Below are 27,268 nucleotides of genomic sequence, written 5' to 3'. Positions count from 1 at the left end.
GAAATAACTCTAAGAACTTGAAAAGGCATTATCTCAAGAGTCACACACATGAGACTCTTCACCTTAATCTTCATTAACACCAATAATTCCCATGAATACTCTTCACCTTATTACACCCTTTTGGATTCCACAACTCAAGAGTCACACACATGAATTCAACCCTTTAATGTGCACTCAAGTCACACATTAGTATACTATCATTTATAATCACATTAGTATACTACCATTCATAACAAACTTTGATTTGTATAAATGATTAAATGCATATAACGTTATCCTAATACAAATTAAAATTTTATTATTTTTAATTAGCTCTTGATAAAAAAAATATAATCTAATCATCTACAATTTAGCATAAACAAAAAATTACATATAATTGACAAGTCATTCATTATAGCTTACCTAAGACCCAATACCTACTAACAAAACAAAGACATGATCATTTATTAACCTAATATTATTAAGTAATCGACTTCAGTTTAAACACTCATCTAACAGGACTTTGAAACGTCATATATATATACAACCTTGTCCTAAAAAACCCAAAAATTATTTCTGATGATTGACTCTTGATTATAAAATATATCATTTTAAACTTCACATGAATAAAATTATAGATAAATATAATACATAATTTATTAAGATTTTTTGCTATTAATTTTTTTAAAAAAAGTCTACAAATTTTGGTCCTTAAGATGGATAATCACACAATTCAAATAAAAGACACCAAATAATTAAATTCTAGCCAGCATGTAATTCATAATACAACAAATACTATGTGTTGTACTTGTACATCATTGTGCAAATAAAATAAAATATGGTTAATATTTAGTATTGTGACTTATCATTTTATCTCAGTTAGAATAAAAATTATCTTTTTTAGTAAAGATCTTATGATCAAATCTCATATAACTCTTTTTTTTCTCGACCAGTCGACTTATCTATGATTAAAAAAGAATAATAAAATAGAATATACTTAATGCCCCAAAGATAATAATAGATCTACTTTTTTTTTATATAATTATAGAAGTAATAGATAGATATACTTTGCGTAACGTGAACAGCACAATCTCCCAAAAAAAAATATTATTATTAGTTAAACCTAAAAAAGAATAATATGTCCATACTCGATACTCCATAGTAAGGTAGAGTACTTTATCTTGTTAATTAAAAATGTATTTTTATAATCTCAAAAAAAAAATTAAAAATGTATTTTTTACAGATTTTGTTTCAAATTCTAGTTGCTAACATGACAACCACCTAAAGTGTCAATTGCATCATAATATTTTAAGGGAGTTACTAAATTTCGCCACCCTTTTCATTTTATCGCCACCCCCCTTCCTATAAAATTACGTATTTGCCCCTAAAGTTTAAAAATTACAAAATTGCCACTCCTTACAAATTTCTTATTTATAATAATAATAATAATAATAATAATAATAATAATTAACTTTTTATATTCTTAAAAAAATATAAATAAAATTAATAATAATAACAGTAATAATAATAATAATAATAATAATAATAATAATAATAATAATAATAATAATAATAATAATAATAATAATAAGGGAAATTTGCAAAGAAACACCTTTAAAAACCCCTTTTTTGTAAAGAAACACCTTTTATAATTTTTTTTGTAAAAAAACACCTTTTAAGAGACTTTTTTTTTAAAAAAAACACCTTAAATCAGTATCCGGTGACTTTTGTCAACTTTCCGGCGTTGACTGTGCAGTCAACGCCGGAAAGTTGACAAAAGTCACCGGATACTGATTTAAGGTGTTTTTTTTTTAAAAAAAAGTCTCTTAAAAGGTGTTTTTTTACAAAAAAAATTATAAAAGGTGTTTCTTTACAAAAAAGGGATTTTAAAAGGTGTTTCTTTGAAATAATAAAAAAAAATTTTAAAAAAATTTTTATTTTTTTTATTTTTGTTTTTATTATTATTATTATTATTATTATTATTATTAATTTTTAAAAAAAATTTTTTTTTTTATATAATAATAAAAATAATTTCAAAAAAAAATATTAATAATAAAAATAAAAATAAAAATAAAAACAAAAATTTTAAAAATAGTTAAAAAAATTAAAAAAAATTAATAATAATAAAAAAATAAAAAGTATAAAAAAATATAAAATAACAATAATAATAATTAAAAATAATAATAATAATAATAAAATTAAAAAAAAATATAAAATTTAAAAAATATTTTTTTTAAAAAAAAAAGAATAATAATATTTATTATTATTATTATTATTATTATTATTATTATTATTATTATTATTCTTTTTTAAAAAAAAAAAAAAATTTTAGTTTTATTTTTATTTTTAATTTTATTATTATTATTATTATTATTTTTAATTATTATTATTGTTATTTTATATTTTTTTATACTTTTTATTTTTTTTATTATTAATTTTTTTTAACTATTTTTAAAATTTTTGTTTTTATTTTTATTTTTATTTTTATTATTAATATTATTTTTTGAAAAAATTTTTTATTTTTATTATTATATAAAAAAAAAAATTTTAAAATTAATAATAATAATAATAATAATAATAATAATAATAATAATAATAAAAACAAAAATAAAAAAAATAAAAATTTTTTTAAAATTTTTTTTTTATTATTTCAAAGAAACACCTTTCCCCATTTTTTTAAAGAAACACCTTTTATAATTTTTTTTTGTAAAAAAACACCTTTTAAGAGACTTTTTTAAAAAAAAAACACCTTAAATCAGTTTCCGGTGACTTTTGTCAACTTTCCGGCGTTGACTGGCATAGTCAACGCCGGAAAGTTGACAAAAGTCACCGGAAACTGATTTAAGGTGTTTTTTTTTAAAAAAAAGTCTCTTAAATGGTGTTTTTTTACAAAAAAATTATAAAAGGTGTTTCTTTAAAAAAAAGGGATTTTAAAAGGTGTTTATTTGCAAATTTTCCTAATAATAATAATAATAATAATAATAATAATAATAAAATTAAAATTAATAATTAAAAAAAAAAAATTTGAGTTGCCCAGAATTGGGCGCCTGAACCATGGTTCAGCCGCCCAGAACCGGGCGACTGGACCCCGGTTCAGGCGCCCAATTTTGGGCGACTCAATTTTTTTTTTTTTTTTTTTTTGCTTTTTGGAAAATAATAATAATAATACTAATACTAATAATAATAACTTATAGATTAATGTGGCCTATTAGCTCAGTTGGTTAGAGCGTTGTACTAATAACATAAAGGTCACAGGTTTGAGACCTGTACAAGTCATTATTTAATAATTATTAATTTTTAAAAAAATTAATAATTATTAAATAATGACTTGTACAGGTCTCAAACATGTGACCTTTATGTTATTAGTACAATACTCTAACCAACTGAGCTAATAGATCACATTAATCTATAAGTTATTATTATTAGTATTAGTATTATTATTATTATTTTCCAAAAAGGAAAAAAAAAAATAAATTGAGTCGCCCAAAATTGGGCGCCTGAACCGGGGTCCAGTCGCCCGGTTTTGGGTGGCTGAACCATGGTTCAGGCGCCCAATTCTGGGCGACTCAATTTTTTTTTTTTTAATTATTAATTTTAATTTTATTATTATTATTATTATTATTATTATTATTATTATTATTATTATTATTATTATTATTATTGTTATCATTATTAATTTTATTTATATTTTTTTAAGAATATAAAAAGTTAATTATTATTATTATTATTATAAATAAGAAATTTGAAATGAGTGGCAAAATTGTAATTTTTTAAAAATCAGGGGCAAATTCGCAATTTCATTTGGAGGGGGGGTGGCGATAAAATGAAAAGGGTGGCGAAATTTAAAGATCGGGATATTTTAATGTAAAAAGATGTTGATATTGAAGTTCAGGCTCGAATCTATCTAAATTATAATTCGTATCATTTGATTTAGAACATACTTTTAAATAATATATAACATAAAAAATAAATTAGTTCAACACACATGCAGATATTATTAAGACCATTATATATGAATTTATTTCCTAATTTTCACCATATATTTATGTTCAAATGTCTAACATTAGGTAGTTTAGAATTTATACACTAATAAGATCATATGCTAAATTCAACTGATTGTTCAACAACTAGAAATGAGTCACCTTCATTTTGCTTAATATTTCTTTATCTTTACTTAATTAACTTTTTATGTACAACTTATAATTGTTCTTTTTATTGAATTGAGTAGACTCAAATTATTAGAATATTTTGAGCTTAGTAGTACCAAACATGTCATACAAATAGTTTTGTGATTATATTTGTATTGTCCCTGAAAGATATCCAAATATTCGAATGTACATTTCTTATTACAATTAAAATTATTCAAAATTAAACAACTTAACTTGATTTTAAAATAACTCGCGTATAAATATATAATGATCCAATCAGATTGAAAATTTATTTACTTATATATAAAACCCTAACTTGACTTGACTCAAAAAATCTAAGCTCATCTGAACATTCAAAATTACACTTTTAATTACAATCACACTCACACCAGTAGAAATAGCAATTTATTAACAATAACAAATTTATATATTATTATAGAAGTACTAATATGATAGTATATTACAACCATTAATCTATCTATTTGTCTAATATCTAAAAAGAAAAATATAAATAAATCATAAAAAAAATAACATGGAACTTCAATTCTAAAAATGAGTAATACTATTACTAACAATAGATAATCTCCAACCACCCACCAAATATATCAAAATTCTCTTCTCTCTCCCCTCTTTCTCTCTCTCTCTCTCTCTCTCTCTCTCAATCATACTCTCAAAACCTCCATCTATATAAATGAGTCAGTCCATTCACCACCAATCAAACCCATGAAAGGGCCCAATAAGGCCCATCACAAGCCCATAATGATTGATGAAAATGAATTTCAACATGTTAGAATTGTTAGATGTAACATTGGCTGGCCATCATAGACAATAAAGTCCACTGAATGTGAATCAGATGAGCTGCCACAACCACCAAAAGGCTAAAATGACGGTAACCCCACCGGAAAGTAGATGATTAGTACACGTGGACGGTGAAGATGACATGTCTAAAGCACCTTCATATATCATTGAACTGTTCATTATCAAATTTGATGATGATGCTGATGTTGATGGTGGACCTTCATCTTCTGATGATGATGCCTTTTGACTGTCATTTACATAATGGTCACAAATACATGTTTCTTTAGAACTCTAGTAAAAGAATTTTATAAGGTTTAAAACAATAATAAATAAGAAATATCAACATAACACATCTTTTCAATCTACTTTAATTACAGCTGATCTTGGACGAGACAACTTATAATAAGACCGTCAATTTAGGCCGGCCCTATTTGCGTGTGTAACAATCTAGACATTTTTTTCATTTTCTGGGTATTTTTCAATTTTGATCTTAAAGGTATTAATTTTGACCTTAAAGATATCAATTTTAAAAATTAATATCTATAAGGTCAAAATTGATAAATGCTCAGAAAATTAAAAATTTATTACACGTGCGGATTGGGCAGGCTTTAATTATATGTATTTTGACAAACTCTCAATACCATTAAAATTATCATATTTTTCTTTTTAGTTTGTCGATCAACATTGCGTTAAAATAGTAAATTTGAATCTATTAAGCAGAATACGATGAACCTTTCTATGTGAGTTTTATGTGTTGGTATAAACAATCTCAATGAGACAGATTGAATAATTATAGTATTATATTTAATAATATTTGTTAATATTTAAATTAGTTTGGTTTTAATTTAAGTAACCAACTCCATGTGAACCATCTTAGTTCTTAACACAATAATTCAATAAAAAAAAAATTCATAATAATTCAATAACAAAATTGTTATGGATTATTGATAGTGAATAATGATTCTGAATGATTGAGTAGTTGACAAAGAATGCAACAATATTTGTATGTTGGCTCAATACATTATTTGTTACTTTAACCTGTTATAGCGTGTTCTTAGCCAAATTTAATTCCTAGATATTTTCTTTTTTTTTTTTTATACACTTGTTAGAGAAGGCTTTAGATAGATCTATAAAAATATCTAATCAATCATCTGATCATCTCTGGTTTTTGTAGAATGAATCGTTACAGATTGCATGATCCAACGGTAAAAACAGAAACTAGGGAATAGTGAAATTTGGTTCTGAAATTAGTAAAAAAAGAAAATTGTACTATTCTGTATAAATGCATCTCCCCAACGGTACATACCTAGAACATCCCACTCAAAAAAGACTGTTATGCCCTTGCTTGCTTATAGTTGTCTATTAAAATGAAAGGGTATTTTAGGAAGTTCAGATGATTAACATACAGACAAATCACCTTTCTGACTAGAAAAGCAAGAAAAACAGCTGATTCAGAGCTCAGCCAACGTTCATATTGTCAGCTCAATGACCCGCAGTTTTATACATGTTTTTCGGGTCTTCGGGTTAATTTTAAGTCAAATATTTCGAATCCATTAGATTGACTATAATTCATTTAGAAGTTGGACAAGTTGAATTTAGTTAAAAAGTGGAATAAATATGAAATCGTCGGATCTGTTTTAACCACCTCTACCCTAACAAGAGAAGAAAAAAATAGGATTACATTTGTACTTTTCACTGGTCGGGTTTTGGATATGATAATAAAAATATGCTCAAATATTGAAAAGACTATAGGTTGTTAGCAGAACAAGACAAAAATATCGAAGACATAAAAAGTAAATTTAATTAGCCATACTCATAATTGAGAATGTTGATTTTAATTTGAACCGTTCTGATAGCAGTTAGTATTGATTTCGATTCGAGTATAATCTAAATATGATTTATGTGAGCTTGTAATTATGCACATAAAAGAATCTGAAAACACTTAAGTGTTGATTTAATGGCTTTAGGTAAGGCTACTACCAAAAAAATCTAAATTTGCTTTCATTGTTATAAAAAGTTAGAAGATAAGAGAAGTTTATAGCTAGAAATGAAATATTATCTACAAAGTATGGAGTTAGTATTCCATTACCATCATAAGAGTAAAGTTGAAGCAAAATTGGCAAATTGGGGTGTGGCCCTTTCACTCCTAACCATATAATTGACATACACTTCCCTATAACTTCAACTATACACCATATGATATGATTTTTAGTGGTAGGAACGCCTAATAGTTTATTAGACACATACCAAATACCCATTGTGTTTTCCATATTCCTTCATTTTTCTAAACTAAAACTAATACAAAAAAAAAAAAAAAAAAAAAAAAGTTTTTTTATATTTCTCACTTACCCTTAACAAATTCAATTATTAATAGTACATTCTTCCTTAACCATCATCAAAGAATTTAGGTATAACTAAACCAGTTACATTCAAATCAGTAAAACTTAATCACATCTCATAATCAATTTTTTAGAATTACGACTTCTATATTATTATAAGTTATTTTCTAAAGACACAAACATATTTTATTTTGATTCAATTATTAATGTTACTTTCTAAATATACTAATAATCATTAATAAGCCTAACAATGATAATTATAAGTTTTATGAATATTATCTAGCAAATTTAAAAGAATAAAAAGTGTGTTTTATTTTAATTAAAATGATTATACTCTAGAGTCCCATTCTATTTTCTAAGATAGAAGTCCAAAATCATATACATCTTGTACCATGAGTCACAACCACATCCACAAATGCATCATTTCTAATTATCTCAATCACTATTTTTTTTTTCTTTGGCTTTTTATTTATCTTATTTATCAATTATAAATTAGATTAAAAAATGTCAATTTCTATTAGACGGATTTTTGTTATACAATAACATGCCATTACCCGATACAAAATTTAGTTAGACGGGTCTAAAAGGTTATATATATATATAACGCTAATTTCCATTATACCAATATGTTAAGAAATTTAATCATGATTAAACTATTTATAGTAAAAAAAAACAAATAAAATTTCTAACTAAAAAAAAGAAGAAACAGAATTTACCTGGTGGTTGGAGAAGGGCAGAAAGTGATGGTATAATCAGGAGAACCACCACAAGTAAATGTACTACTCTTATCATCATACGCGTAACTATAAGCGCGTGGACACGCCTTCTTGAAAGCCGCCGAATAACTGGTCGGTTTACATGTATCCGGCGAACCGTAGGCCCCACTACAACAATATTGTGGGGTATTAAATGCGTCACACGCGCTTTTACACGCGACTGGGTTTGCTTCCCCTTCACTCATCACCTTCAATTCCGACGGACACTGGATATTCAGATCACTGACACAGCCGGTGAACGAACAGTTGGGCCCACTACCGCCATGTGGAGCCACTAACATAGCTAAATTGTAGCCGTCGACAAGGCTGACGTCATAGAAATCCAAACCATCCGACCCGGACAGAGTGAACTCAGCGAGGGTAGCGGGTGGGGCTGCTCCGGATCCGGAACAGTCCATATTACCAGATCCACAATCGCCAGTTAAACAGGAAAATTTTCCGGTTTTGTCATCGGTTGAGCAGAAGGTTCGACCCCAGAACCGGCCAGCCCAGTTTGAAGGTGGGTTAATGGATTTTGATTCGCCCTTTTGCAGAGAGAATCCAGTAGTGGGTAATGGCGAGATTCCTGCATTTGAGAGTATTCCAGGCCATACTGTGTAATCGCAATTGTTTGTTATACTGAATGTTGTTGCATATCCTGTAGAAATTATCAGAACAGAGTAACAAAAACAGATTGAATATACGGATTATAAAACTGAAATTAAACATTATATATTAAGATTTAAGATGAATTTGATTTGAGAAAATTTGAAAAGAATACCTGGAAGTAGTTGGGTGTACAGAGTAAGGATGAGGAAAGAGAGAATGGTAGTGTAATCAGCCATGGCGGTTATCAATGGCGGCTTAGAAGAAGAAGGGAAAACTGTTTTTTTCCAGCTCCCACTTCTTCTTCGTGTGAAAATGGAGAGGAGAGAAATGGAGAATTTTGTTGGGGCGGCTGGATAAGGCGTATTTATAAAACAGAAATGGGAGATAATTGCAGGGAAAGTAATATTAAATTATGATTTTTTTTTCTCCCGTTGGACGGTTACCGACTTACCGTGCTGTTTCTCTGGACTTATAGGCCGGGAAACGATAATGAAACAATCTCAAAATAAAAAAATAGCAAGTTATTTCCATAATACTTGCATCAAATACATTAGTATGCAATCTAACGTATTTATCGGATTATTTATACTATAATAACACATAATTAAAATTATAAAAATTGATATTATTAATAAAATAAAAGCCTATATGACTATATTTTTTCTAGTATAATAGCCAAAATATGTAAATTACTGTAAAATGATGAATACTACAAAAGTTTATTTGGTGCAAATAATACGAAACGAAGGAAGTATGCAAAGTCAACAATTATTATTTGGCGATTTGTGGACCCAAGCTTTCGAGTGCTCTGTGGGAGTGTCACCACGAGTGGACTCATGTGTGATTACGTGACGAATTGTCACGGCCCAATATATATATCACCTCAAAACAAAAACCTTATATGTTAACTACATGTATTAATTGGATGATTATTCAACCCATATATATCGAAAATTTCAAAGCATCTCATATAAAAATATATATAATCATATTTATGCCTGTTAGATTTTGCTACACTGTATATAAAAATCCTGGATTTGATTTTTGTAATTGAGCAAAATTAAAGGGACATGGTAATAATGAGTAATGACCATGGTATGTGTATTGGAATTTACTACTTTTGGATTTTTAGGTATATTTCTCTGATTTGGTGTGGAAGTGTTTTGGAAATTTTTATAGAATTCAACGGAGGACTCAAACATTAATTCAAAGACTACGTGGTAATGTATAGAGGGGTTTATTCAAGTTATTGAATTAGTTTTGGATATTTTTTAATTGGATTAAATTTGGATTTTGAATTTAAATTTATATTATATGATTGTAAATTTATTTTTAAAGGTGGATTAGAATTAGGTTCAGTCATATAAAATAAAATAATTATAGTGCTCTTATTATTTTTTTTAATTCTTATCAATTTTCTTTCTCTTATTTCTCACTCCTTTTATTTTACTCACATAATTTCATAGTCCATACTTGTTATGAATGATGTGATTTGAGTGCACATTTGGTGTGTGCATTCATGTGTGACTTTGGAATCCAATGAGTATGTTAATGTAGGTGTATTAAGTTGAGTCTTGATGATTGTGATTTATGATGGTGATTAAAAGTATAGATTAATGAGATAATGAAGTATGAGTTATTCATTGGAGTTATGGGATTTAATGAAGAAGTGCAAAGGTTTAATTCTTGATGCCCCTAGGATGCTGTTTTTGACTCTTCAAGTACTTGGGGATGTTTCATTATCATTTATTCATAGTTTTAGTGTACTTAATGTTACTTAGTGAGATCTCTCCTATAAATAGAGAGCTCTCATTCACACATAGAAAATCATCCACAAAATACACCCCAAACCAAACACTAGCCTATATCTCTTCTCTATTGTAATTCTCCATATTTGAGAGTTCTTTGAACTCCTTTGATAATATAAGAGATACTACACACCGGAGGACGTAGCCTAAGTTGGATGAACCTCGTTAAATTTTTGTGTCGTTTTAATGCATTACTTTCTCCTACAAACATCAATATCATTGATAGCTTAATTTGTTTGTCACAAAACCTCATACATTCAATCTTGGCAATATTAGAGTTTGAAACGCATTGTTCGAACTCTAATATAGCACCGTTTTCAATAATAATTATTAGTAATCTGTCAATTATTAGGATTGAAATCTTTTTAGAAAAGAGGAAACATACATTTATCGGTTAGTCTCTATCTTAAAACCTCCTCTAAACTCTTATCCAAAAAAACCTCTTCTAAACTCTCTATGATTAGAGATAAAAAAACTAATCTGAATATCTTGACCTATAACTTGACACTCTCTACGTTTTTTTGTCCATTTTAAGTTTGTCCATTTAAGTTTGTACACTTTAAGAAAGAGAAAATTAAATTAGATTTTTAAAGTATATATTAAAGATAAAATATATTCATGTGAGATCTTATTAGATTTGTCTTGATGTAAAATTTTTTAATATATAATTATTATAATTTTTATGATGCGTAATTTGATATATTAAAGCTTAAAATTAGCTAAAAATGCGTGCAAAAAATAAAATAGACAAACATAAAAGAATGAAGAGAGTATTATATTCCTATACAGGCAAATTTATCTTGTACAACATGTCATAACCTTATATTTGATTTGGCTAAGCAAGTTTAAAAAGTTGAATATACGCAATTTTATTTTCGTTGCTTTTAGTAAATTAATCGATATCTTCACTATTTTGAAATTAGTGAAAAAATAGAAATTCCCACTAAACACAAGAAATAAAACTGTCTCTTTTAGTAAAATCAAATCATTTATATTAAATTAGATTACTTGATTTTTTTATATTAAATTAAATGAGATTTTTGGCGGAAAACATAATTACAACACACGTACATAACTGAAATTAATGACTTTAGTATATAATATAGATTGCGTCAAGTTATAATTCTATTAGATAGAGTCAATTAGGTTTGAAAGCACACACTAATATCCCTTCTATCCCACAAAATTTGCCTATTTTTTTAGTATATCCTATCAAATTTATTTTAATTTGCTTTTTGGCCACGATCTATAATTTTTTTTTTAAATTTCATCCATAGATTTAACTTGTAGTTTAATTTTATTTACATAGTAGTTAATGCCCGTGCGATGCACGATTTTATTAAATTTTCTGACATATTTATATAAACAAAAAAATTAAAAATTTACGGCTTTATGTTTTAATGTACTCATTTAATAAGTAACATTATAACGATTTTATAAATAATTGAAAAATATGATTTTATAATACATTTAATTAAATGATGTGACATAAAAAGTAAAAAAAGTCAAAGATATCAATATCATCATAATAACAATGACATCATTATTTAGTTGTAGAGGGAAATTTTTAAATGAGAAAATAACACGTAAACAAATTTAAACATGATGACATCAACAGTGTTTTGTTTTAGTAATAGTTATAGATATTAATAAAACAATACTAATACGGAATATTAAGTTAATGACTAAAACTATGATTAATAAAAAAGTTAATTATTACAACTACGACTCTACGAATTATGAAGATAAAAGGTTGAAGATTGAAGATCAAAGATTAAAAGATAGAAGATAACCAACCTCAAATTTAAGAGGTTGAAGTAGAGAGGTATCGTTGCCAATAAGGCACCTTTCAGCAGGCCGGTTAAGCAACATTCACACTTTTATTTAACAGTTAGCACCCTCCACAAGCAACATAATATTATTGGTAAATAATCATTCATTTACTTCTTTCCATATTATTTTTCTATATAGGGAAAATAATTTTATTTAATTATATATATTAAGTTTATAAATGGGGTGAAAGAATTTTGTAACGTCTGCATCGATATTTAACAACAAGCAAATTTATAATCAATTATAAACTAAATTAATAAAATCACAATCGTTGTATTTTATCTACTTATTTTTTTTATTTTTAAGTATTTTATTTATTTCTCATTTTATGATTAAGGGCTAAGGGACCTTTTTCAATTCTTTTCTTTTCACTCAGTCCATTTCGTTGCAGGATCATATTATTCTAAGGATCTTTTTTGAGCATAAAGACTATTTGACCGCATCCTCCTTTATGGGTATGTGTTGCTGCCTTTTTATCCTTTTCAGACCCTAATCATAATTTTCTATTGGCGGAATAAACTGAATATGATGATGATGTTGATGACAATCGCTGTAAGTAAAATAATTAGACACTTTACGTACCCTATTTCATATCGTTATCTTAGTATTCCCTTTATCCCTTGAATTTGCATTTGAAAAATGCTATTTTTCCTCATAATGCAAACTCAAATTGGCAAAGTAGCTCATTTTTAAGTGACAAAGTAACCAATATTCTTTTCAAATATTTTATTTGGTTTTTCGACATTATTTATCATTTTATTTTAATTTATATTTTATTCTTAATCTATAAGTTAAAACATAGTCAAATAAGATTTTGTTTGATTTGCCCCAAACATAAGATTTATTAATATCTAACTTTTATAATTTTTAATTATGTACAATTAGAAATATATTAAGGATAATGTTAATGGGTTAGCAAATGTATCGAAAAAGTATTGATTATGACAATTTTTCTTCATTGCTATGAAAAAGTTGTGCATTGTAAAAATTACGTGCATGGGAGTTGCTTCAACTGTTTGACCTTTCCATGTTGTTTATGTGTATTTGAGTAAACTTCTCGAAGCAGCAGCCTAACCAGCCGTCATTTTTGGTTTGGTCAATAATTTAGGATTGAAAAGCCACAATATATTCATTTTGTTCACCTACACATTTAATTAGCCTAAGTGTCATTAGTTTATAATAATACATACCTAATATATACCAAGTGTCGCACAAGATTTACTTTTCAAATGAAGAAATCAACAATTTGGATTTATAGAATAATTATTAATTAAGCACCCAAATTGTCACTTAAAAATTGGATAATGTAAATTAATCTATGGATTAAGATTCACGTACCACTTGAGGGGTATTATCATGTTTGTTGGAATTTTGAGTATAGCAATAGTTCTATTACAATGGTTTTGTTGTCACCTGTAGAATTTAATTTGACTCGAAAAAAATAATTAATAATTTGATAAAATGGTAACTGAAACTGATCGGTTTTTTTAGTTTGTAGCACAATATCATTGACTGCCACCATTAATAATACTCAATACGTACTTGAATACAATACACAAGCACCGATAAAGTTTTTGAAGAAAAAGAGTGTATATAACGTTGAAAACAATAGAATAAAGTTTTTGAGGAGACTGATGGAAAAATATAGAGAGCAAAAGAAGGATCTGTATATAGTGTTCATTGACTTGGAGAAAGCGTATGATAGCATACCACAACGTGTCATGTGAGATAGCCTCAAGGCTAGAGGTATTTTTTCAGTGTACATTGAGGCTATACGGGATATGTATGACAGAGTTTCGACTAACATTCAAACACCGGTGGGGATAACAGAGCCTTTTCCGGTTAAAGTTGGACAACATCAGGGATCGGCTCTAAACCCTTTCATTTTTACTGTCGTTATGGAGAAAAATTTCTAAATCTATTTGGGAGACGGTACCGTGGTGCATGCTATTCGCTGACGACATAGTGCTGGTAGTAGAAACTAGAGAGAAGGTTAATAATAAATTGGATGAGTGGAGGGAAGCTTTAGAAGGTAAAGGGTTGCGCATTAGTCATACGAAGATCGAGTATTTGCGTTGCGACTTTAGTGGGACATTACCAGTAGGTGAACCTGAGGTGTCCATTGATGAAGCAGTTGTTAAAAGTACGACCAAGTACAAGTATTTGGGATCGATCATTCAAAGAGACGGGGAGATTGACGGAGATGTAAATCATCGTATACATGCGGGTTGGCTCAAGTGGTGAGCAGCCACCGCAATGCTATGTGATAGGAAATTCTCAAGCAAGGTAAAAGGAAAATTATTCCGGGCAGCAATCAGACCTGGTATGCTATATGAGACCGAATGTTGGCCTGTAAAGAAGATTTTTGAACATAAGATAAAAGTTACAGAAATGCGTATGTTGAGGTGGATGTGTGGACACACATTGATGGATCGAATTAGGAACCAAGAGTTTAGGGACAAACTAGGGGTAGCCCTTATTTCTGGAAAAATGCGAGAAAATAGATTGAGGTGGTTTGGACATGTGCTAGAAAAAGACTTTCGACGCCCCTGTGAGGAGGGTAGAAAGCATTATAGTAGAGGGTAAGAGGAGTTGAGGAAGACCCAGGAGAACTTGGGATGAGCAAATAAAAGTTGACTTGCATGAGTTAAACCTCTCTGAGGGCCTGCATAGGGGTAGGGGTAGTTGGAGGCGCCATATCCATATTTTAGACTTCTGATGTCCTCTTAGATTACCTTTTGGTGTTTTTTGCCCTTTTGCTTCTCTCGTTTATTTTATTATTAGTTTTTTGTTTTCTTTTTTTGTATTTGATTCTACTTATTTATTTTATTTATAGGCATTTAATTTATCTTTTTCGTGTAGTCACGTTTCTTTATCTTTCTCGAGTCGGGGGACTCCTTTGGCCGCGCTCTCCTTTATAGGTATGAGTTGTGGCCGTCCTTCCCTCCTCAGACCCTATCCATAGTTTTTCTATAAACGAGATACATTGGGTAGGATGATAATGAATTTTATGAATTTTAAATGTTTCTTACATCGATTTTATAAGTACTATAGTAATCGAGAACTAAATGGGTATTATCACTAGTCCTTAATTGCTTAAGTTACAACTTCTAAAATCACTAACAATCAATTTACAATATAATTTATTATAATTTTGTACTATACAAAAGTTTAATGTAAAACAAAAATAATTATTCTCTATTGACTCTTGAAGAATATAAGTGTCCACGTTTTGTTGGTGATTCATGCCAGGAGTCAAATATTGAGGGTAAAATGAGGAGTGAAAGTGAGTGCAAGTGTTGTCTTCACGTATTAAATTCATCGTATTCTATGTGCCATAAAATTCATCAAAAAATTATACGAAAGCCAATCCTACATCTTCTCCTTTTTCTAATTTTTGCCTTTGGAAATTCACCATGTCTATTCGGATCATCGAGTTATTACAGGTCAGGTGTTTTGGGTTGGTTTAAAATTTAAGTTTGCGTTCATAATAATTTTTACAAAATTGTAAATCTATTTTTAAATCGGATCAAATCAAATTTAGTTACAAAGTCGGTGAAGATCAAGTCATCAGATCTGTTTTAAACACCTTCAGAAATTGTGAACTGTGATGCTTCATTCTTCACAATAATATACTTCCTCTGTTCAAAATTAGTCGCAATATTGCATAAATGACACTATTTATTAACCACTCTTAATTTGTGATTAGTTTTTAATCTATAGATTAAAACATAGTTAAGTGAGATCTTGTTTGATTCGTCTCATTGCAAAGATTATTAATATCAAATTTTATAATTTTTTTATTGTACATAATTAGAAATTTTAAGGATTGAATTAGTATATTAAACAGCGTGGAAAAGCAAACGTTACAAGTAAATTGTAACGATAATGATGAACATTGATTAAAAAGTTATTTGTTTAAGTTCATGAAGGTATTTGGTAAAAAAATTATATGTTGACAGTTGTCTATTTATTAGTGAAATAAAAGCTACATTTTTAGTTGGTTTAAAAGCTTTTTACTAAATATTTTTTAGTTGTGTGACCAACTAAAAAGTCAAAACTTTTGTAAACCAAAAAGCAAAGAAAAATTATTTGCCAAACGCCACTAAAATTTCCAATATATACAATTATAAAGAAATCATTGCAACCAAAAGTTTAAACTTATAATTTAAATTCTATGTTATAGATAATTACTCCAGAGCTCCCTCAAATATAAGTTTGTATGCCATACAAATCTCATTCTGTTTTAAGGAAGTGGTAGATTATATATTAATCCGAAATTTAAATAATTTCGGTAGGAATCATCTTAAATTTTATCTATAAAAATTAAAATTATGATTGGAATTCAATTCCTAATATGTACGTACTTAGATATGCTAAAAACTTCGTTATCTTCTTGTCATTAGCCTTTGGCTTCTCTTCCAAAAATTTTCCAGTTTATGCTAAATTATTAATTTATTAAACATTTTAAGTGGAACATAATATATTGTAAAGGCCTAAAATATATTTGTGGTTAAAATGCACCAAATTTGATTGGTAATGTGAAAGCATAAAACACAACCACATAAATAGAATTTTCAATAGCTTCATTAAGTTAGTGACTTGTAAGTATAGTGACATTATATGCTTCATGGTTCTCTTAATAGTATAAATTAAGTACTGAATAAATTACATCACATTATTGGCCGGATTTTATGATTAATTACACATTATTTTTTAAATAGTTAATATTTTTTAATAGATCTAATTTCAATTTAGATTTTACGATAAAATAATTTATTATTATGATAATATTAGTAGTTATTTAGTGTTTATTTTTTTAAAAAAATTATATATTTAATGACTGAATATATAACATCAACTAAAATCCACTGACTTAAGTTTTTTGTTGAGTTAGTTTTATGACATGATTATAGAGCTTAAACTTAAAACCATATCAAGCAACCAATTCAAACAAAATATTAAGCTTATGTTTAAGACTCTAATATATTTTATATACTCTATTATTTAATAAAAGACTAATATTTTAAGGGTGGCGAGTTTCATCTCAAAATCAACTAATATTAGTAAGAATTACTCTCCAAATTTATATAGAGATATATTTTCTTCTCTTTTGTTAATATAATATAATAATACTTTTTAAAATAATGAATGGTGATTTCAACAAAGTTTGGCAAGATGCTACAAATATGGCAATGTCAAATTACATCAGCTGATGCAAAAAGAGCCAACATATAGTGATTAAGTGGGTCATTACTCATTCAATTATGAACAAGATAAGAGATTACATTTTCTAAGATTAATTAATTAAGTTAGTACTCTACTTGTGGCTTTGAAATACAATATTACTACTATATATATACACACTCATTCATTTTTTTTTTTATTTTAGTCTATTTTAATAATTTTATTTTATTTTTTATTTTTGATATGATTTTAATATATTTACTCTCTATATTATTTTCTATTTTTAAATAATTTATTATACTTAAATCAATTTTTCTACCAACAAAATAGGTTAAAATCACTGAAACGCAAGTATATCGGATTACATATTTAATGACCAATAAGCATTGCTGCTTGAGTGCCGCTTTTTGCCTTTGCAAATTGCATGGTTGTCAGCTCTTTGTCTTTGATCATGCAACTAGCTTACCTCTTAGTTATCATATAGAAGTAATACTACATTTTGTATTCAAGTGTGAATTCAAAATACTAGGACGGAATATTTATCTATATATTTACATATAACTATATAACTTGAATTGTATCTATATATGCATTATGTATATCTTACACATTTTAATTATTTTTCATATAATTTTTAATCAAATAACTTAAATTATGGCTTACGTAAGTTCGGGTCTGAATTCCTCCTGTAAGTGACTCCATTACTTTTAATGTATTACGGGTATAAGTCGGTGATTGCTTATATAAATATTCCGAAACTTTAAACATTAACTAAATTTATTAGTTAAGTTGATTCCTTAATAAGGTATCAAAAGCTAACGCAATAAAATCTCTTGCAGCTCAGCGTAAGATATGAGGAGAGCTTGTGTTACATCGTATACTTCTAGACTAAAAGGCTTTTACAGTCTCACATGAGGGGCGTGATAAAGTATATAACATATTTTGAGAGCTTCGACCATTTTAAATTTTTGACTGAGTTGGTTTCTTGACGAGTAAGCCATCATGTCCACCACATACCCACTACACACGACAGACAAAAATAATTTTCATACACATATCCTTCCAATAGCAATCAAGTTCATAATCATAATCCGTTTCAATCGAAACATATAAATAAAACACAATATCCATAAAATTTTACCCGTCTATGATCTCCATGTATATCTCTTTTGGCTTTGCTCATGCAACTAGCTTACCCCCATATTAGTAATTACAAATATATCATATTCAACTGCCTCCATTACCTATGATTCATTAGATGATGATGCCATCAATTTCAAAGAATTGGAATATAAAACATCCATTCATATATAAATATATATCATATAATATAGTCCTAATTCATTAATTAATTGTGGCTTATGTTGTTAAACAATGAACAAATTGTAATTCATAATGACCTCAAAATATGACCCTTGTTTATTTTAGCCTAAGTGTTGGTGTGAACTAACAGCCACTTAATGGATCTGTTCTGCAAGCTAAGGCAACTCTTACTGACAATCATTACAGGATGATATCAGGACTGATGAATTTTAATTGGGAAAGAAAAGAATAAATAATAATAAAGAAAAAACTATTAAGTGATATTATCTTTTTTGTGTTAGATGACTTAAATTTCAAACTTCTGCTTGATTCCCTCTAGATTCTAGAAGACTAAAACAGTTGTAAAACACATAAACAAAATTAATTCAAAGTTTAAGCTGATAATTGAGGTTTTATTATTTATTACGTATGTTAAGTGATCAACTCATTTAAAATTTAAAACTGATGGTTGAAGATTAAATATATATTTTAGGAAAAATTGTCATGAATAATCCCAATTATTATCCATCTGATATGAGTAATCCCTATTGTCGATTACTTTTAAATAATCCAACCTTTTTATTTTTTGTTGACAGCACCCCTTGATAAAATTTAATCAGCTACCATAGTTCCTATCACTAAAGAGGAGTAGAGGTAGACTAACGAACAAGCATAAGGAGAAGAAAAAGTAAGTGTAACAGCTAATAAATACCTACAGTATCCGGATATAATATGGCAAGGGGTTCTGTCACCAAAAAAATATACGAAGGTTGGATTATTGAGAAATAATTCATATTTTAGATTATTCACAGCAGATCGGCAAAAAATAGAATTATTTAGGGCCATTTTCCTATATTTTGTACTCTATAAATATTTTAAATTGCATATAGATTGGATTTAGGTTTAATTTAACACGGATGTGGGTTTATGGTCGGTATAGGGAGAATCTGTGTTGGATCTTAGAATGATAACCCTAGACTCGAACTCAAAAATTCAAACTCATTAATTTTTTTGAGCGTAACTCATTGAGTTTAAAAAATTAAATTCAAATCCTAAAATTAAATTCAAATTTAAAACATGTCTAATAAACTGAATACACCCATGACTAGAGTACTTTTTAACCCACTAGGCTATCACCTTACTCCTCTTTATACAATAAATTTTCAGATGATCGGTCGAGATATTCAAAACAAGGTTATTTGGTTTTGATTTTATTTCTTTTTGTTTTTTCCTATAGAAAATTACTCAAACGGTTGGTTATTTTTTGTTTTTGTGATAAGGTACGTACGAGCGGATAAATAAGCTAATTTATTCATGGATGTAACTCCTTTAAATTCTTTAGATTTATAATATAGCCTAAATTTCACTATAAAAAATATTACAAATTGTTTTATAGACGGTTTCATCGAAAAAAGCATTTTATACAGATTGAATAACTTTTCTAATACTTATTATGAAAATATGGGCTATTTATTTGAGATTATCTCACTAAACAATAATCCCACACAATAGAAAAGCTAAAAGTATATTAAGCCTTTATGCATGAAATGTTGTACTCGTAGATGTTGGAAAATGAAGTATAATGCTACTATGCAAGTCCAGCAAAACTCTTAGCAGAATCGTGTTTTGTAAATTGGGCTGAGTTAGATAGACCAACGTATTCCAAAGACTCAGTCAAGCCCAGTCCACGTACTTGCCTAATTATTTATAAACAACCAACAAGTCTGGTATGAAACTGTTTCACTATGAGACGGGCACATACAATCAACTAATTTTTCTAATTAATCATAATTATAAGTGATCACTTTAAAATTATAAAAAATAATCATTTTAAAACAATAAGTGATCATATTTATGTTATAATTGGCAATTTTAAAATTATAATTGATCACTAAGTTATAAATGATCACTTTAAGAATATAAACATGATAAGTTTAAAATTACATGTGAGCACTTTAAGATAACATCTTAGCAAGGTTGAACCTATAATTTGAAAATCAATGCCTCGATTAACGATAATAATCAAAGATCTTATCAAATTTCCTCTAAATTAACTATAGGGTTATAATTCAGTTTTATGAGATCCAATAGGTCATCGTCTAGAATCAAATCAAAAAATAAAATAAAATAAATATATCTAGGTTTAAGTCTAAAGTTTTCAAACTTAGATCTGCTTCATACCCCCAAGACTTAGACCGAGACTTTACCTATGACTTGATCATCATCTGACTTGTGATTTGTTTTCATCTCAATTCAAATTTAATTTATATTGATTTAGACTCATTTTAAAATATATGCTTAACTTACAAATTCATTGTAGACACTAGACACGTTTAACCCTTTAAAATGTAGAAATGATGGATTACAAATAGTAGAATTAAGACTCATCCAAGAGCTTACTCCTAGACCCATCAAACTCATTAGGTCTAGGTATGGGTCAAAAACTTTCCAACTCTATGGATCTAGGTTTGGTTTTGTTTCAGTAAAAATTAAATACGTCTGAGTTTTGTCTGGTTAAAAACAATCCATTACCATCCCTCAATATGCTACATTTTGGTTAAAAAAAAGTTACTTTGACATTATAATGTAACAAATTACTAAGACGAATTAGTATTTTAATAGATTTATTTTGCAATTTTTTCAAATAATGATATTAAAATGAAAATTTTCTCTTTCTGACACTATAAAGAAGTCACACTATTTATTAGTCTCGGTGTCAAATTGCTTACATTTTTTGTTCTCTTGAAAATTTTCAACCTTTTGGTCTAAAAATCTCTTTAAAAATTTAATCTAAAACTAATCCAACCTAAAATTCTATGTTCACCTCAATCCATTTTTCATGGGCACACATTTTTTTCCTTACTTAGAATCTCTTTTAGAGCATAGTACAAGTTTGAGAAAGGTTCCTTTTACAACTCAGAGTGGACCTAGATTAACACATAGTGCTCCTTCTATATTAGGACATGCCAACTAAAGCAACACTAAAAGCCTAATAAAAGCAATCTCGGGCTCTCGCCGTATAGATGGAGTACTTAGTATATGACTCCTTTGTTTATACACAAATTCTTTTGAAAGATGATCTAGGTCTTTTTAATAGACCATCTTTAATGATTAGCCCAAAAAAATGTAAAATAAAGATAGACATTGAATTTTAATAGACTGGGATTGAGAGACGTCTTTTAAAAAGATGGTCTCTCAGGAGACTGAATGTTGTTTATAATACATTGGTGATTGCATTACTCATATTCGCTTTTTGATTTTCTATATAATATTCAAAAAATTCTCACTTTGATTTTGCCATCACTTTATTTTTATAATATAGTACAATCGAAGGAATAGAATAGTAAATAAAAGAGTACTTGAATTTTATATGGTGATTCCTTGAATACATATACGACTAGATGTTCTAGTAGTGATGGGCATTTACGGACACGAATCTTTTCTAAACCCGACTTTAATTTAAGGACGGATCCAAATTCGTTCCCTTCAAAAATATTTTAAAAAGTGAATTTATGGTGTTTTAGAACCTTTTAATTTTCATAATTTGATCCGAAATTCAGATTTTTATGTCTAAATAAAATTAAAATTTTACACTTAAAACAAGATAGGATACAATAAAATATGGGTAGGATCTTAAACCATTACCTATCGCTAGTTCTTAGTTAATAGGTTTGATCTAATTTATGCCTCTAATAAGTTGAATCTTTGAAGTGAAGTACCAACCTACCTTTGATAGAATATTGGATTTCTAATCTATTCTTTATACGTTTACGTTATTTTGAATTTCTAACACATTGCTTATAAATGAGATTCAATTCATGTACTTTTTTTCCTACTTATTTGCATTATTTAGAAGAAATTTTTTTTTATATTGTAATTTGAAATATTGTAAAATAAATGAGATAAAAAAGTAAATTTTATTTCGCAGATTGCGAGATAGAGTAACATATGATCCATACTATCTTGACTCCTTGTAAGACTATGACGCCTTTAGGTCCCTTGGCTCAATATTCTTTGTTTTTATTTGATAACTATACTTGAATATTCAATGTTGAATATTATTTATCATTCAATTTTGTTTATAATTTTTTTAAACGCATAAAAAGAAGTATAGTCAATTGAGATTTTATTTGATTTATGTTAATACATATTTAATTTCGTTTATCAATTAATTTTCTTTATAATTTTTGTAAAGGCATAAAAAGAAGAAGATTTTATTTGATTCATCTTAATGCATATTTAATTTCTATTATATCAACTTTTTATAGATTTTTTGATGTATATTTAAAGATATTTAATAAAAAAACAGATAATAATATTTCAAAAATTAACTAAGAAGGAGAATAGTTAACTCAATTTACTATGACACCTTCAAGGGATAACATTGTTGTCTTGTTGAATATGCCTATCGAGTTCCCAATACTGGACCCGGAATAGTTGTTTTCATTAATTAAATCCCATTAATAATAATTGTTTCTTTACAAGTTATAGATGCATATCATGATATTAAAATTTTATTTTCCACTGCAATTTATTTATATAATATTAATACTGCCGAAATTCATACAATTGTTAGTTTATCATAATTATACTTTAAAATAAAATTAAAGATTGACCAAGATTGGATCCAAATCAATATAAGATCCATTTCAATATATATTGTAAAAAACCCTAATCTACCCGGATCTACCTATGTACTTTTAGTAAACTACCCCTCCCTGAGAACTACCAGCATTGATCAGTCTCCCAAGTGCCTCGGGTATAACCCGAAAACCCATAAAACAAAGAGGTACTACATTTGGTGGTACTCATGGTACAATAACTAGGAGAGTACCTCAATCGACGGCCATTAACCCACATTTTCCGATCATAATCTGCCCTCTTTTTAGGGTCCGATAATGTCGCATACGCCTCATGAACCCTAATAAATTCCTCCGCAGACGAAGTCGTATCCTTTTGCCCATGAGAAGCAACCGCCGCATCTGGGTGAAGAACTCTCGCTAACTTTCTATATGCAGCTTTGATTTCCTTACCCGTCGCACCAGCCTGGATTCCGAGCACTTCATAAAACGTCGACGTTTGAAGGGAATTAGAAACAACTTCAGTGGTGGACCATACGGCGGAGATTGAGGGGAGGTTTCGCCGGAAAGTGACGTAATACCCCGGGAATTTACGTGGGTAGTTCATAAATTTTCCAGTGGTGGATGAGACAGAGTTCAATGAGGTTGATGGAGATGAAGCAATTGTATATGCCATTTCTTCAGTTATTTCTTCTGGGTTTGTTTATTCAAATTGATTTTTTGACGTTTTTGAGTGATGACGTTTTTTGAAGAATTTGAGTGGTATTGACTTGCAAAATTTAGGAGGAAAAAGGAGATTTTATATTTCTTATTTTTGACAATTTCATACTAATCGTTATATTTTTATTTTTAGTAATAAAACAATCATATAAATATCTACGTTACTCCTATTTTTATCTTACTCTATACCTTATTAACTTTTTTTCCTCTTTAATCAAGAATTAAAATGGAGAATATGTTATATTTTATATAATGTGTCTACTTTTTCTTAATTCTGATACCCATGTAAATGCAGCTACAAAATCAGAACAGGTATAGAAAAGGAATGAGATCTAAAAAGGAAGAGACAGGGGGGCCCAATTGATTGTGGATTAGAATATTAGAAGCGTTAAAAAATCTTATCGGTGGTCTGAGTCAGGAAAGCGTCGGTATCATCACATTAAATATTGTAGATAAAAGCGCCACTATTATTGTGGTTCTATAATCAGTGAATCATAGATTTGACAATTTGTTCACCAAATTGCTCACCTTTTTTCAATTTACAAATTGCCCACCTTTTTTCAGTTAACAAATTGCCCTTTTTTTTTAATAAAAAAATTACCCACTATTTATACGCCCGTTTGATTAGTGGTATTAAATGGTGGTAATGTAAATAATTTATAGTATAGAATTTAATCAAAAGTTTCATATCATTTCCATTATAATGAAACTTTGATCACAAAAAAGTTTTTTTTTATAAATTTTTATTATCACCTAATACCATCTCTCCAAATAGTAATGCCATGGATTGAATTTTATGAAGAAAATCAGATGATTAAAATTGAACAAGCATCACCATCAGGGTAACCAAAAGATTTTTAACTAAAATTACACTAATTTTTCATTCTCATTACCGCTGTTAATTATAATCTACCAAACAAGCCGGTAGTACACTAGTGAAGAGTGATACAGTTGGATTTGAACAATGCTGTCCCTTGAAGAGACAAATAATGGTATTTATTTAAAAATAGTATTTTGGGTGTATGGTAAACGAGTATCAGATATTTGTTGCTGATTGTTGATTTATTTAATTAACTAAGAATGTTGGTTGACCTTGATTTCTTTGGTAAAACTTAATGTTTATTGTTGATTGTTTATTAATAAAAAAATATGTCATTGAATCTCAAAAGCCAATGAAGAATGCTAATCAAACTAGCTTTTGTATTAATTTAACAGTCGATTTTCATTTGAGTGAAAAACTAGTTTCAGTGTAGTATTCAAACCTAAATAAGTTTGAATTTTCAAACCTTTTGTTCCGTTTTTGTTCATATTAAAGAGTTTTTAACTTTTGAAAGCGACCTTATAAATTTTTTATGACCCATTGAGTAGTTAATATTAATTTGGTAGTTGACATTAAATGATAAGATTATAAATAAAAATTTAGTGTAATTTAGGTGGAAATTTTTTTGACCAATTTAGTAGTCATGCTTAATTTACCTTAATAATCTCATTTTCTTCAAAAAATTAATTTCAATGCATTACCACTTTGAAATGTAGTATTAAGTGGTACCGAAAAATCATAAATAAAAAACTTTTGATGACCAACTTTTCATTATCATATAAATGGCATGTTAAACTTACCAAAAATTTAACTATGAATCATAACCATAATTTTTATTATTTTGATACTATTAATCAAACGGATTGTTAACTTAATTGTACAAGCCAAGAAGACGCGGTTACTCACCATATCCATGTTTTTTCTAACTCGAATTGACAAAACATATGTATCAAAATTGAGTGACATTATAACTAGAGAGTGAAGATGAAATAATTGTACGACTGTATACATACACAAGACATATAGTCATATAGTCTATAGATGGCCACTTTTAGTGGCTCGTATTACAATAAAACTCCTTTAATATTAACATTACAAAAATTAAGTCGTATTTCAAATCTAAAGTAATTACCACTTTTCAAAAAGACTTTTTAATTTGATTTTCACATAACTTTTTTCATTTTACTCATACATTTGAATACATTTTGTGAATCACAAATTATACATATTTACACATTTTATCCGATCCATTAGTTTTACCAACATTGGTCAGTTTCCCAGGTTCGTCGGGTGTAACCCGAAAACCCGGAAGACGAAGAGGTTGTACATTTGGTGGTACCCATAGTACAATAAGTAGGAGAGTATCTCAATCGACGGCCATTAACCCACATTTTCCGATCATAATCAGCCCTCTTTTTAGGGTCCGACAATGTCGTATACGCTTCATGAACCCTAATAAATTCCTCCGCAGACGACGTCGTATCCCTTTTCTCATTAGATGCTACAGCCGCATCTGGATGAAGAACTCTAGCTAATTTTCTATACGCAGCTTTGATTTCCTTACTCGTCGCACCAGCTTGGATTCCGAGCACTTCATAAAACGTCGACGTTTGAATGGAGGTAGAAACAACTTCAGTGATGGAGCACACGGCGGAGATTGAGGGGAGATTTCGCCGGAAAGTGACGTAAGATGCCGGGAATTTGTGAGAGTATTTTATGGAATTTTCAATGTTGGATGGATTCGAATTAAATGAGGTTGATGGAAATGATGCAATTGTGGACGCCATTTTGTCGAATTTTTTCTGCTGGATTTGTTTTTTCAAATTAATTTGAACGAGAGTTTTTGAGGAATTTGGGAGGAAAAAAAAGGGATTATGTAGAAGGGAATTTTGGGAGGAAAAAGGAGTATTATCCGTGGGCTGACTCAGAAAAGCGTCGGTAGCGGTAGATTAATTATTGTAATTGTAAGCGCCACTAGTTTCAAACGTTGCTGAATAATTTCGGCGTGTGCTTCTAGATTCATTTATTTGACAATGACTTTTTTAGATAGAGCTTAAATTGTGGAGTACAATTTTTGCAAAATGCTATTATTATTATTATTATTATTATTATTATTATTTATCAGTCCATCTTGTATGAGATCATCTTACGGTAAAACGACCTCAAAACAAGAAATTCATAAGTTAAAAATTTCTATTAATGGGCTATTTAACGGAAGTATGAGACATGTTTGCCTCCGCTTCATTCCCTTCTTTTCCCTCCACACCCTTTCCTTCCATTTCCTTTTAATATTATTATTCATATATATTCTCTCTTTTATTGTTCATGTAACTTTAAATCTCGTAGTATTTCCTCCATTTTTAATGTTATTTTTGTTTAAAATATTCTAT

General features: G+C 28.4%; 3 protein-coding genes across 3 annotated transcripts; all 3 read right to left on the bottom strand.

Annotated features, from left to right (window-relative positions):
* Positions 1-4,510: 4,510 nt before the first annotated feature.
* On the bottom strand, positions 4,511-9,269 carry LOC130810502 (thaumatin-like protein 1b). The gene is made up of 3 exons (XM_057676590.1): positions 8,801-9,269; positions 7,981-8,677; positions 4,511-5,172 (listed from the first exon to the last, which is right to left on the bottom strand). Exons 1-3 carry the CDS (start codon positions 8,862-8,864, stop codon positions 4,977-4,979), a joined length of 957 nt encoding a protein of 318 aa, XP_057532573.1. The 5' UTR covers positions 8,865-9,269; the 3' UTR covers positions 4,511-4,976.
* Positions 9,270-23,097: 13,828 nt separating this feature from the next.
* Positions 23,098-24,482, bottom strand: LOC130811054 (chaperone protein dnaJ 11, chloroplastic-like). Its single transcript, XM_057677210.1, has one exon. The coding sequence runs from the start codon at positions 24,012-24,014 to the stop codon at positions 23,484-23,486; it is 531 nt and encodes a 176-aa protein (XP_057533193.1). The 5' UTR covers positions 24,015-24,482; the 3' UTR covers positions 23,098-23,483.
* A 1,161-nt stretch (positions 24,483-25,643) lies between these two features.
* Positions 25,644-26,992, bottom strand: LOC130811053 (chaperone protein dnaJ 11, chloroplastic-like). Its single transcript, XM_057677209.1, has one exon. It carries the CDS (start codon positions 26,663-26,665, stop codon positions 26,135-26,137), a length of 531 nt encoding a protein of 176 aa, XP_057533192.1. The 5' UTR covers positions 26,666-26,992; the 3' UTR covers positions 25,644-26,134.
* Between the last annotated feature and the right edge of the window lie 276 nt (positions 26,993-27,268).

Source organism: Amaranthus tricolor, chromosome 4 (genome assembly GCF_026212465.1).
Source record: "Amaranthus tricolor cultivar Red isolate AtriRed21 chromosome 4, ASM2621246v1, whole genome shotgun sequence".
Taxonomy (NCBI): Eukaryota; Viridiplantae; Streptophyta; class Magnoliopsida; order Caryophyllales; family Amaranthaceae; genus Amaranthus; species Amaranthus tricolor.
Note: the sequence above shows the minus strand (reverse complement) of the source record. Positions and strands in the feature narration are given on the sequence as shown.